Source organism: Lasioglossum baleicum, unplaced genomic scaffold (genome assembly GCF_051020765.1).
Source record: "Lasioglossum baleicum unplaced genomic scaffold, iyLasBale1 scaffold0059, whole genome shotgun sequence".
Taxonomy (NCBI): domain Eukaryota; kingdom Metazoa; phylum Arthropoda; class Insecta; order Hymenoptera; family Halictidae; genus Lasioglossum; species Lasioglossum baleicum.
Genome location: NW_027469119.1, coordinates 354,360 through 365,529, shown reverse-complemented (window position 1 = coordinate 365,529; position 11,170 = coordinate 354,360). Strand labels below are relative to the sequence as shown.

Sequence of the window (11,170 nt, the reverse complement as noted above, 5' to 3'; positions counted from 1 at the left end):
TATTTTTTATATCAAAATAATATTGAATAAACCATTATTTATATTACTACTGTAGGATTAAGTGGATTCGAGGTAGAAATCAACTTTGCGTGTCCTATGCTTGACAGGAGTGAACTCTTTATTTGTTCTCAGTAGCTACAAGTTGTCTCGCTGTGCGCTCGGGCTAGACTGACTTTTTGTCGTCCGTCTTCGATGCTCGGTAGCTGCGATTTTCTTCAAATCGTCCTGATTGGCCGGGCCTGTATTCGCCTTTTTCGGCCAATCGGCTATTTTCTCGGGGACTCTCTTTGCGCCTCCCTTATTCCTTGCGCCCTTGGCGCGCTTTGTCTGAACGCGGGGGCGGTCCCAGAAGTTTGGTAATGCAACGGAATTTCCTACGGGCCCGCGGTTCATGACGTGTCCGGCTATCGCCTACCTGCCTAGCTTCGCGGTCCCTTCGGAATCTCGAGATTTACGGCACCCGCACTAACTGTTGGGGCCGAAGGTAACAGGGTCTAACTACCAAAACGTGATACAACAAAGACTCTAAAACGCTCGCTAAGACGAGTAACGGCTTTCCCAAAAACAGCTGTGTGCCAACGGGTTCCATAAATTCGCTCGACCATTTGCACGCCAAATGCTACTAAATGTACGTGCCGATGGCCGCTACATCACCCCCCTGCCAGTGCAAACGTCCTATTACGCTTAATTATCTTATAACTAGCACTAAATTTATTAACTAACTTAAGTATAACTGTTTATCTATGTACACTACTATTTACATTGCTTACTTATGTACTTATAATCGAGCTACCGACCAACCTGTAAACGCGTCGGGAAGTTAATACGCCTACCTGAACGCGTTCTTACGGGCTCCTGCGCGGAAGTCGACCTATCATCCCTTGTCATTGTCTGATCGGTAGGTAATGACGTCTGCGTTTGGGTCTGACTTGACCCCTCAATATCTTCTAATACGTACGCCGGCTTGAGTCTATCAATAGAAATTGTTACGTCCCTGCCTCTAAACCGAACGACGTACGTCTTCTCCGAACGGGAAATAACAAGGAATGGTCCCTCGTATGGATTTTCTAACGGACCTCTTACCGAATCTACTCGTACGAACACATGTGATGTCGTGGACAAATCTTTGAAAACGAAAATTTTCTTCCGTCCATGACGCGATCCCGCTACCGGTCTCACATCACGAAAACGATCACGGAGTTGTTTTACGAGTTCTACCGGTTCTGTATTATTTCCTGTTCCGTTAGTGAAAAATTCTGCTGGCAAGCTTAAATTCTCGCCGTACACTAGCTCAGCAACTGATGCTTCTAAATCTAAACGATACGCGGCTCGGATGCCTAACAAAACTATGGGAAGCACATCAGACCAACGCTCATCGCCGTGACATTTAATCGCTGCCTTTAATTGTCTATGGAACCGTTCAACCAAGCCGTTCGCTGCCGGGTGATATGCTGTCGTACGCAAATGCGTCGTGCCTAGTAGGACGTTGAGCTGTTTAAACAATTGGGATTCAAATTGTCTCCCCTGATCGGTAGTAACCCTTAAAGGTGTACCGAAACGTGCAACCCATCCAGCAACGAACGCTCTTGCGACGGTTTCGGCCTCTATGTTTTCGATAGGGAAAACTTCTGGCCATCGCGTAAACCGGTCCACACATGTTAGACAATATCTGTTCCCGCGTGATATCGGTAACGGGCCCACTAGGTCGACGTGAACATGCTCGAACCTAGCGGACGGTAACGCGAATGTTCCTACAGGACTTGCTACATGCCTACTTATCTTGGCGCGCTGACATTCGATGCAACTTCGGGCCCATTCGCGACAATCCCTCTCGATAGACGGCCACACGAAACGTTCTTTAATTAGTCGCACGGTGGCTTTAACTCCGGGATGCGAAATCGCGTGTGTGGATAAAAATGCCTGACGTCGAAAAGGCTTTGTGACGAACGGTCTGACCTTTCCCATCGAAATGTCGCAATAAATATCAGCGTCGCTGTCCAATAATTTTACGCGTTCTAATTGTAATGAGGTGCCAGATGCAGTCAGGAACTCTTCTAATTCCTGATCCGTATCCTGTGATCGCGCTAACTCGTCGTAATTTAACGGTGCGACTACGGACTCGATTCTAGACAAGGCGTCTGCCACCTCATTATCCTTACCACTAATATGCCTTAGGTCGGTTGTAAATTGGCCTACGTAGTTGAGGTACCTAAACTGCCGGGGTGTACATTTGTCCGTCTTTTGACTGAATGCGAACACCAGGGGTTTATGATCGGTGTATATCGTAAACGTTCGGCCCTCGACCGCATGTCGGAATTGCTTTACGGCAGCATATATAGCTAACAACTCGCGATCGTACGCGCTGTAGTTGCGTTGTGCAGGAGACAAGGCTTTCGTATGAAAAGCTAACGGTTTCCATGAACCTTTTTCTCGTTGTTGTAATGTCGCACCTAACGCAAAATCTGACGCGTCTACCATGATCGCGAGGTGCGCGTGATTTGACGGATGCGCTAATAACGCCGCGTTTGCTAAAGCTTCCTTGGATGCTTGAAAAGCTTTTTCTGCTTCAGACGACCACTCAATCGGAGCGTTTCCTTTAACTTTGCGACCACAAAGTAACCGATTGAGTGGTGCCTGCACGATTTCCGCGTTAGGTATAAATCTCCGGTAAAAATTTATCATCCCTAGAAACCTTCGGAGTTGTTTGACGATCCCTGGTTTCGGGAAATCTACTATCGCTTTGACTTTATTCGGCTAGTGGTCTAGTGCCATCTTTATTTACGACATACCCGAGAAACTTTACCTCTGCCGCGGCGTAGACACATTTGCTCGGATTGATTATAATGCCATATTGATTCAGTCGTGAGAAAAGCTGCTTTAAATGTTCCTTATGCTCTGTTTCATCTCTTGATGCCACTAAAATGTCATCGAGATATACATAACAAAAATCAAGACCTCTTAACACTGTATCTATAAAGCGCTGGAATGTTTGAGCAGCATTTCTCAAGCCGAACGGCATCACGGTGTACTCAAACAATCCGAACGGAGTGGTTATCGCTGTTTTCGGAATATCGTCTTCATTTACCGGGATCTGATGATACGCTCTCACCAAATCTATTGTCGAAAAAACCGTTTTCCCTGCTAGCATTCGTGAAAAATCCTCTATATGTGGGATCGGATACCGGTCTGGAATCGTGCGCGCGTTGAGAGCTCTATAATCACCACAGGGTCGCCATCCGTTATCCTTTTTGGACACCATATGTAGGGCCGAAGCCCACTGGCTTTTGGATGGACGGATGTGACCCAGGCTCAATAGCTCCTCGAATTCTGTTCACGCAACCTGATACATTTCCGCGGATAGCCTACGCGTTTTACAATAAATCGGGGGCCCGTCAGTCGTGGTGATGTAATGTACAACGTCGTGTTTTACCTTGCGTGAGGTCGCTGTCGGTCGCGTGATATCGGGAAACTGCGCCAAGATCTGGTGATACGGCGAATTTCCCACGACGGTTTTGATTGACCCGACCTCGTCCACAGCGATCCTGCCGGTCGAAAATAGTGACGTAGCCTGGTCTAGGAGGCGTCTGTTCTGCAGGTCCACAAGTAGTCCATAGTGGCTCAGGAAATCTGCTCCAATAATGGGCTTGTCGACGTCTGCTATCACGAACCTCCACTGGAACGCTCGTCGGAGCCGCAGGTTGACGTTGATTGTACGTATCCCGTACGTACATATGGTGGAACCATTTGCCTCAAACATCTCGTACGACGTCTTCTCCAGTTTGCCTTTAACGCGTGTGCGTGGATATACACAAAGGTCCGAACCGGTGTCGATCAGATATTCTTCTTTGGTTACTTTATCCGTAACGAAAAGGCGGCTGGTTATCGGGCCGTCACTGCTTGCCGCGTTCAGTGTCGGTCTGGCCCATTTCCCGACGACTTGTAACTGCATGGTCCACGACATTTGGTTGACCGTTCTTTGAATACCTGATGATACCAGCATATTCGTTCCTTTCCTAACTGCGACGATGGCTGCTGCTCCCGATGTTTGCTGTTCGACCGCGACCTGCGTCTAAAAAAACGCCCCTCCGCGTTGTTTCGGGCGTGAAAATGACATTTCCGCTATACGCATCTCCAATTGTTCCAAGCGTTGTAGCAACATCTCTGTCCCGCGGTCCGTCGCAACGCTTGCTACTTGCGCTTGTCCAGCTCCCTCCGCGTGGATCTGGTCTGCTATTTCCGCCAATTTGTTCAGCGGCAGGTCTGCTTGCGCTGTTACGATGGCCCGCGTCATGTTCGGCAACCTACTTGCCCAAAGGGTACGTAAAAATTCGTCGGTCACAGTGGTCCCTGCTAAACGTCTCATGTGACGCAAGAACTGCGAAGGGGACCGGTCTCCGATCTCTTCCTGCTCCAGCAGTTGCCGAATCCGCTTGCCTTGCGACGCTGACAAGCGATTGATCAGCTCAGTTTTCAGCGTCTCGTACTTGTCCTTTACCGGCGGGTTGGTAAAAATGTCTTGCACTTCAATTGCATATTTAGTTTCCAGCTGTGACATGACATAGTAAAATTTTGTCGTGTCAGCTGTGACCCCATTCAAAATGAACTGTGCCTCGATTTGGCTAAACCAAATCAATGGTTGTTCCGGCCAAAAAGGTGGTACACGGACCGCTACTCGATGCACTTCGGCCATCGTGGTCGAGGTTGACGTTGAAGGTGCAGGGTCTGCCATTTCGAAACTAATGCCACGCACGAACACTCACTACTTTACGCGAACACTTACTATGTTACGCGAACACGTACAAAAAAGAGACCGTTACTCCTGAAACGTCGATGTCACCAATGTAGGATTAAGTGGATTCGAGGTAGAAATCAACTTTGCGTGTCCTATGCTTGACAGGAGTGAACTCTTTATTTGTTCTCAGTAGCTACAAGTTGTCTCGCTGTGCGCTCGGGCTAGACTGACTTTTTGTCGTCCGTCTTCGATGCTCGGTAGCTGCGATTTTCTTCAAATCGTTCTGATTGGCCGGGCCTGTATTCGCCTTTTTCGGCCAATCGGCTATTTTCTCGGGGACTCTCTTTGCGCCTCCCTTATTCCTTGCGCCCTTGGCGCGCTTTGTCTGAACGCGGGGGCGGTCCCAGAAGTTTGGTAATGCAACGGAATTTCCTACGGGCCCGCGGTTCATGACGTGTCCGGCTATCGCCTACCTGCCTAGCTTCGCGGTCCCTTCGGAATCTCGAGATTTACGGCACCCGCACTAACTGTTGGGGCCGAAGGTAACAGGGTCTAACTACCAAAACGTGATACAACAAAGACTCTAAAACGCTCGCTAAGACGAGTAACAGCTTTCCCAAAAACAGCTGTGTGCCAACGGGTTCCATAAATTCGCTCGACCATTTGCACGCCAAATGCTACTAAATGTACGTGCCGATGGCCGCTACACTACTTACTATTTTGCTTACTACTTACTACTACTATACATTATTACTATTATTTATTGAATAAACACAAAATTATTTGAAAGGTCTCATTTTTTTTTTTATTTAGAACTATCTTCCTCCTCCTACTATTACAATTCAACTCGTGTAAAACGGCTGGAAATGGATGCGTTGTAGATATATTCTTAATTTATTCGATAAATACTCATCCTAGCGCTTTGATACTTGATATTTATTGTTAAAATAAAAGAAAGAGACGCGAACAGTAGCCGCCGCTGGTTCAAAGGCCTACGTTGTCGCTGTTCTTCGTTACCTTCGAAATTACATCATCCACTCTCCATACAGCGAGATATTTTTTTACATTAGTGGTAGGGATTCTTCATTATTCTTTGTTTCCTGCAAACAGACAGTTATATATCATGTTATATATACTTTAGTGTATTTCTTTCTTTGAAAAAATTTTATTTACCTTCGAGCGACGATTCTTTGACGAATCCGCAGACGTCCATACCGCGCGGGTTTGGCGGGATTGTATCGGGATCGACTCCGATCGGTATGTTGCCGCAGTTCGCCCCGCAAACGTATCCGCAGGATCTCGACCAGGCGCGATGCTCCTTCATGGGATCGTCGTCCTCTTCCCATCGAGTCAGCTGTATGCCGCATTCAAAACATTCGACGAAATCCTCATCACCCAGATGGAAAAATCCTGCGATGGCGAGTTTTTCAGGCTGAACGATGTGCGAGTAACGCCAGTTGCGGAAACTTTGGAGTCTGTCGCGCTCGAGGCGATAATCGGGTGCTGCTGTGGGATTCTGATCGGTTGTTGCGACGGCTGCAGAATCCATCTCTGATTTCGCAATCATTATGAAAACACTATGCGGAAAGTAAAAAGAGTTGTTGTGTTTTTTGGCGTGGAAAAAATTCAAAGTTGCGTTTTATAACTGATACTTTGCATGTTTTTTATAATTGTTAACCCATGCTTGAAATGTTTGCACTTCGCGCAGACAGCAATGGTATGTAACGTTATTTGTTGGTCGCCAACAGTGAAGTCGACACGGTTCAACGTTGACAATTTCATACACGGGATCACGAACTAGTACATCATATTTCGGACAGTTGAAATCTTCTAAATTTATGGAGTTTATTTTCATTTTCCGAAGGATGTCTCTCTCGAAACATCCTCCTTTGTATGCTACGACGGGATTCGCGTAATCACGCACAAAATTTTGTATAATTTTGAATATATCATTCTGTTGATATTTTTCATAGCCGAAAATCTTTAAATGGAATCCCGTGTATAAAGTTGCTGACATACCATGCAGACTTTCTGTCGGCGTCGGATAAACAATGAAAGTTCTTCCCTAAGCGAAATTCAGAGAGTTCGTGTAATGTTTATTAATACTTTTATTATAAGATAGATATAATATAATATAAAGTTAGTACAGAGGGCTTATGACCACGTGTATAGCCGTTAATCTCTGGCTCGACTGCCGCGCTCTCTTACACACCTGCATACATACACACATACGTACATACATAGGTATGCTACTATTACACCTCCTTTCCTTAGCTTTAATCTTAGGTAATACCAAAGTACGCTGGTCTTCTTACAATTCTACCGCTTCTAGTAATTATATTATTATTATCGCTTGTACTACTGCTGTCTTTTCCTTCGCACAGAGTTATCTCGTCCTCAATATTAATGTCAGTGACATCAATTGCGCTATTTGCAGACTTTTTAATATAATACGAATTGCGCCTAATTGTATTGCCCCTTTTATTTCTTAAAATGTACGATCTCGGATTTTTGCATACTTCTGTTATCACCGCTGGTTCCCATTCAGTCTTATTTCTTACTATTACCGTATCACCTATTTTAAACTTTTTCCTCTCTTTTGCTCCACGATCATAATACATTTTTTGTACTCGCTGTTTATCTCTTAACGCATGTATTACAGTATGAATCTTTGGTTTTAGTAACTTTTTTACCATTGGCAACTTAGTACGTAACTTTCTTGACATCAAAAGCTCCGCTGGTGACACGCTTAATCCCGCTATTGCCATATTTCTGTATTCTAATAAGGCATTGTTTATATCATCACCTTCTTCCTCACTCTTTTTTAATAATGCTTTAGCTATACCTACTGCTTTTTCCGCAAGACCATTTGATTTTGGATATAATGGACTAGATGTTATAATTTCAAAGCCCCATTCCTTAGCAAACTGTCGAAAATCCCAGCTATTAAACGGCATATTGTCACATCTTATCTCACTAGGAATCCCATACATGCTAAACACACATTTAAGTCGTTCAATGGTCTCTTTCCCCGTTTTACTCTTAGTTTTAATTATCTCTAACCACTTAGAATAGTAATCGATTAGTGCAATATAATCTTTTCCTGCATAATTGAAATAATCTATAGCTATTTTCTCAAATGGCAACGTAGGAACTATATGAGGTATTAATGGCTCTTTTATATTATTTCTGCTATACTTCTCGCATATTCTACACTTGGCTATGTAATTTCCTACATCTTGGGTTAACTTGGGCCAATAGAATATTTGTCTTAACCTATTTTTTGTTTTTTCAATGCCTAAATGAGGTTTATGTGCTATCTTTAACATCTCCAATCTTAGTGCCTTAGGAACTATTATTTTATCATCGTTTAGAAATAGTAACCCTTTGTGATATGTAATCTCATTTCTTAATGTCCAAAACTTATCACTTACTATTTTACAGCTGGGTTTGCACTGTGGCCACCCATTTAACGAATAGTTTATTATTTCTTTTAACTCGGCCTCATTGATTGTAGCCTTTTGAAATTCTTCAACTCTTGACTTACTCATTGCAACGTAAGTGTTTAGTGAATGTACCACCTCTTCGGTACTGTCTATGCTTGGTTCAGTCTCCGTTAGATATGACCTCGACAATAAATCCGCTATTAACATTTTTTCTCCAGGCAAGTACTCTAAGTCAATTTTATATTTTGTCAACCTGAGAATTAATCTTTGCAACCTTGGAGTTATTTTGTGTATGTTTCTGTTTATTATAGATACCAAAGGTTTATGATCTGTATGAATTTTAACTTGGTTCCCATATATGAATTGATGAAACCTTTCCACTGCAAAACAGATTGCTAGACACTCCTTTTCTATTTGTGGGTATCTTTGCTCCGTCTCAGTGAGACATCTAGATGCAAAACATACTGGCTGCCCTTCCTGAATTAGGCACGCACCCAACCCATGTTGCGAAGCATCTGCTTGTACTTCTATAGGCACTTTATTATTAAACAATTTCAGCGTTGGTGCTTCTACAATTTTACTTTTAATGTTGTTGAAGTCTATAACATGCTCTTGTCCCCATTGCCAGTCAATATTTTTCTTTGTAAGTTCCCTTAGTCTACTTGTTATCTCTGACACATTGGGAATAAATTTTGCTAAGAAATTAACCATTCCCAAAAATCTTAACAATTCCTTCTTATTATTAGGTTCTTTCAACTTAGTTATTGCTTCTACATATCTATTATCAGGTCTTACACCTTCTTTGTTAAACACTAACCCTAAATACTTAACCTCTTTCATCCTATATTGTAGTTTCTTTTCATTAAATTTTACATTATACATATTGGCTCTTTCTAGCACCTGTTGCATGATTTTGTCATGATCTTTTCCATCTTTTGCTGCTATTATTAAATCATCAATATAGATCCCAACATTTTCTATATCTCCAAATATTTCAGTATTTGCCCTTTGAAAAACTTCAGGTGCTATTGAGAGACCAAATGGTAATCTTTTATATTTATACTTGCCGAATGGTGTTATGAACGTACATATATCTGCACTCTTTTCTGTTAACACCATTTGATGGAACCCATCCTTCATGTCTAGTACTGTATAAATTTCCTTACCAGTCAACTTACTGCTTAGTTCCTCAGCTGTAGGTATTGGAAATTTTTCTTGCTTTATGCTTTTATTTAATTGCATAGGATCTAAACAAATTCTTAGCGATCCATCTGGTTTCTCTACGATGACTACATTATTAACCCAATCAGTTGCATAGTTCACTTTTTCTATAATCCTATTTCTCTCTAGATTATCTAATGTACTTTTTAACCTATCTTTTATACTGAACGGTATTCTTCTACACGCATTTACTACTGGCTTTACATTTTCTTTTAAATTAATCTCATACTTTTTTGAATAATTCCCTATTCCTTGGAATGCCTTTTTATTTATCGCCAAAAATTCCTCTCGCGTCTTGTGATTTTCCATCAGCTGAATTCTATCGCAAACCTTCCTTACATTGTTATTATCTGTTTTACTGAGTAAGTGTAACTTTACACATGTGTTCAAGCCTAATATTGACATGCCTTCGACGTCTATTACTATAAACTTAATCTTATATACCTTACCCTCTATTTTACAATCTATTAATACTGTACCTAATGACCTACATTTATCATTGGTATAACTTACAACTGTCGTTATCACAGGATTCCAGGTTGGCTGTTCCTTAAACTGTATATCTTTGAATATTCGCCATGGAATAATATTACAATCCGCTCCTGTATCCAACTTAAAATTTATGACAGTGTTACCTATCTTCAGTCGTTGAGTCCAAACACCGGTCTCTGTCTCACAGTTTATAGAATCCACAAAGAATTGTGTTTCCTCTGACGTTGTTACTTCACTGATGTTCCTCGGTTTTGTCTGGACCATGCATCCTACAGCAAAATGATTCTGCTTTCCACACTTCTTGCATATCTTGCCATATGCTGGACAGTTGGCTCGTACATGTTGTCGACCACATTTCTTACAATCATAGACCCTTTCCTGATTGAACGGCTTCTTTTGGTGACTTTCTTTAGGTTTGTATTTACTATTTACTGTATTCTGCCTTTTAACAGCATCTACGTTAACTACATCTGCTGTTGTAGATTCAAGCTTTAATGACTTTTGTTGTATTTTACTCATCTCCGCTGCTCTACAGTTTTCTATAGCCTTTAGTAATGTTAAATTTGGATCTCTTAAGAGACGTTGTTGTAGACCCTCATCACTCACCGCTATAACTATTCTGTCTCGTATGAGTGATTCTTCTTGGTCTCCAAATTCACAACTCTTCCCCAGTTTTCTCAGATCAGTAAGAAAACTGTCAAATGGTTCATTCACCTGTTGACGCCTTGTGTGAAATTTATGCCTCTCTATTACTATGTTCACTCTAGGCTTCACATATTCTTCAAACTTTTCAAATATGGATTTAGTTGTGAGAGTATCTGCTTGCAGTCCAAACGTGTTAAATACATCCAGTGCATCATTTCCAATGCAATTCAACAGCATTGCCACTCTGCGAGGTTCCTTTATTTCTTTCTCGCTTATTGCTGTTATAAATATTTCAAACCTCTGTTTGAAATTCTTTAAGTTGTTTGCTGCATTTTCTTTCAAATCCAGTCCCACTGGAGGCTTAAAGTTATCCATTGTTACCACGTGGTCTTTGAATATTTTAGGTTATTTTTCTTCTTTACTTTCTTTTCCTCGATTAACGAGACCTTCTTATTATACTTTTTCTTAGTTTTGTTAACGTCGTTCACTTCTGACACCATGTAATGTTTATTAATACTTTTATTATAAGATAGATATAATATAATATAAAGTTAGTACAGAGGGCTTATGACCACGTGTATAGCCGTTAATCTCTGGCTCGACTGCCGCGCTCTCTTACACACCTGCATACATA

At 42.1% G+C, this 11,170-nt stretch overlaps 1 protein-coding gene across 1 annotated transcript; it reads right to left on the bottom strand.

Moving 5' to 3' along the window:
* Nucleotides 1-6,872: 6,872 nt before the first annotated feature.
* On the bottom strand, nucleotides 6,873-10,911 carry LOC143219697 (uncharacterized). The gene is made up of 7 exons (XM_076445567.1): nucleotides 8,644-10,911; nucleotides 8,494-8,558; nucleotides 8,280-8,431; nucleotides 7,710-7,726; nucleotides 7,539-7,659; nucleotides 7,048-7,265; nucleotides 6,873-6,944 (listed from the first exon to the last, which is right to left on the bottom strand). Exons 1-7 carry the CDS (start codon nucleotides 10,909-10,911, stop codon nucleotides 6,873-6,875), a joined length of 2,913 nt encoding a protein of 970 aa, XP_076301682.1.
* Nucleotides 10,912-11,170: the final 259 nt, after the last annotated feature.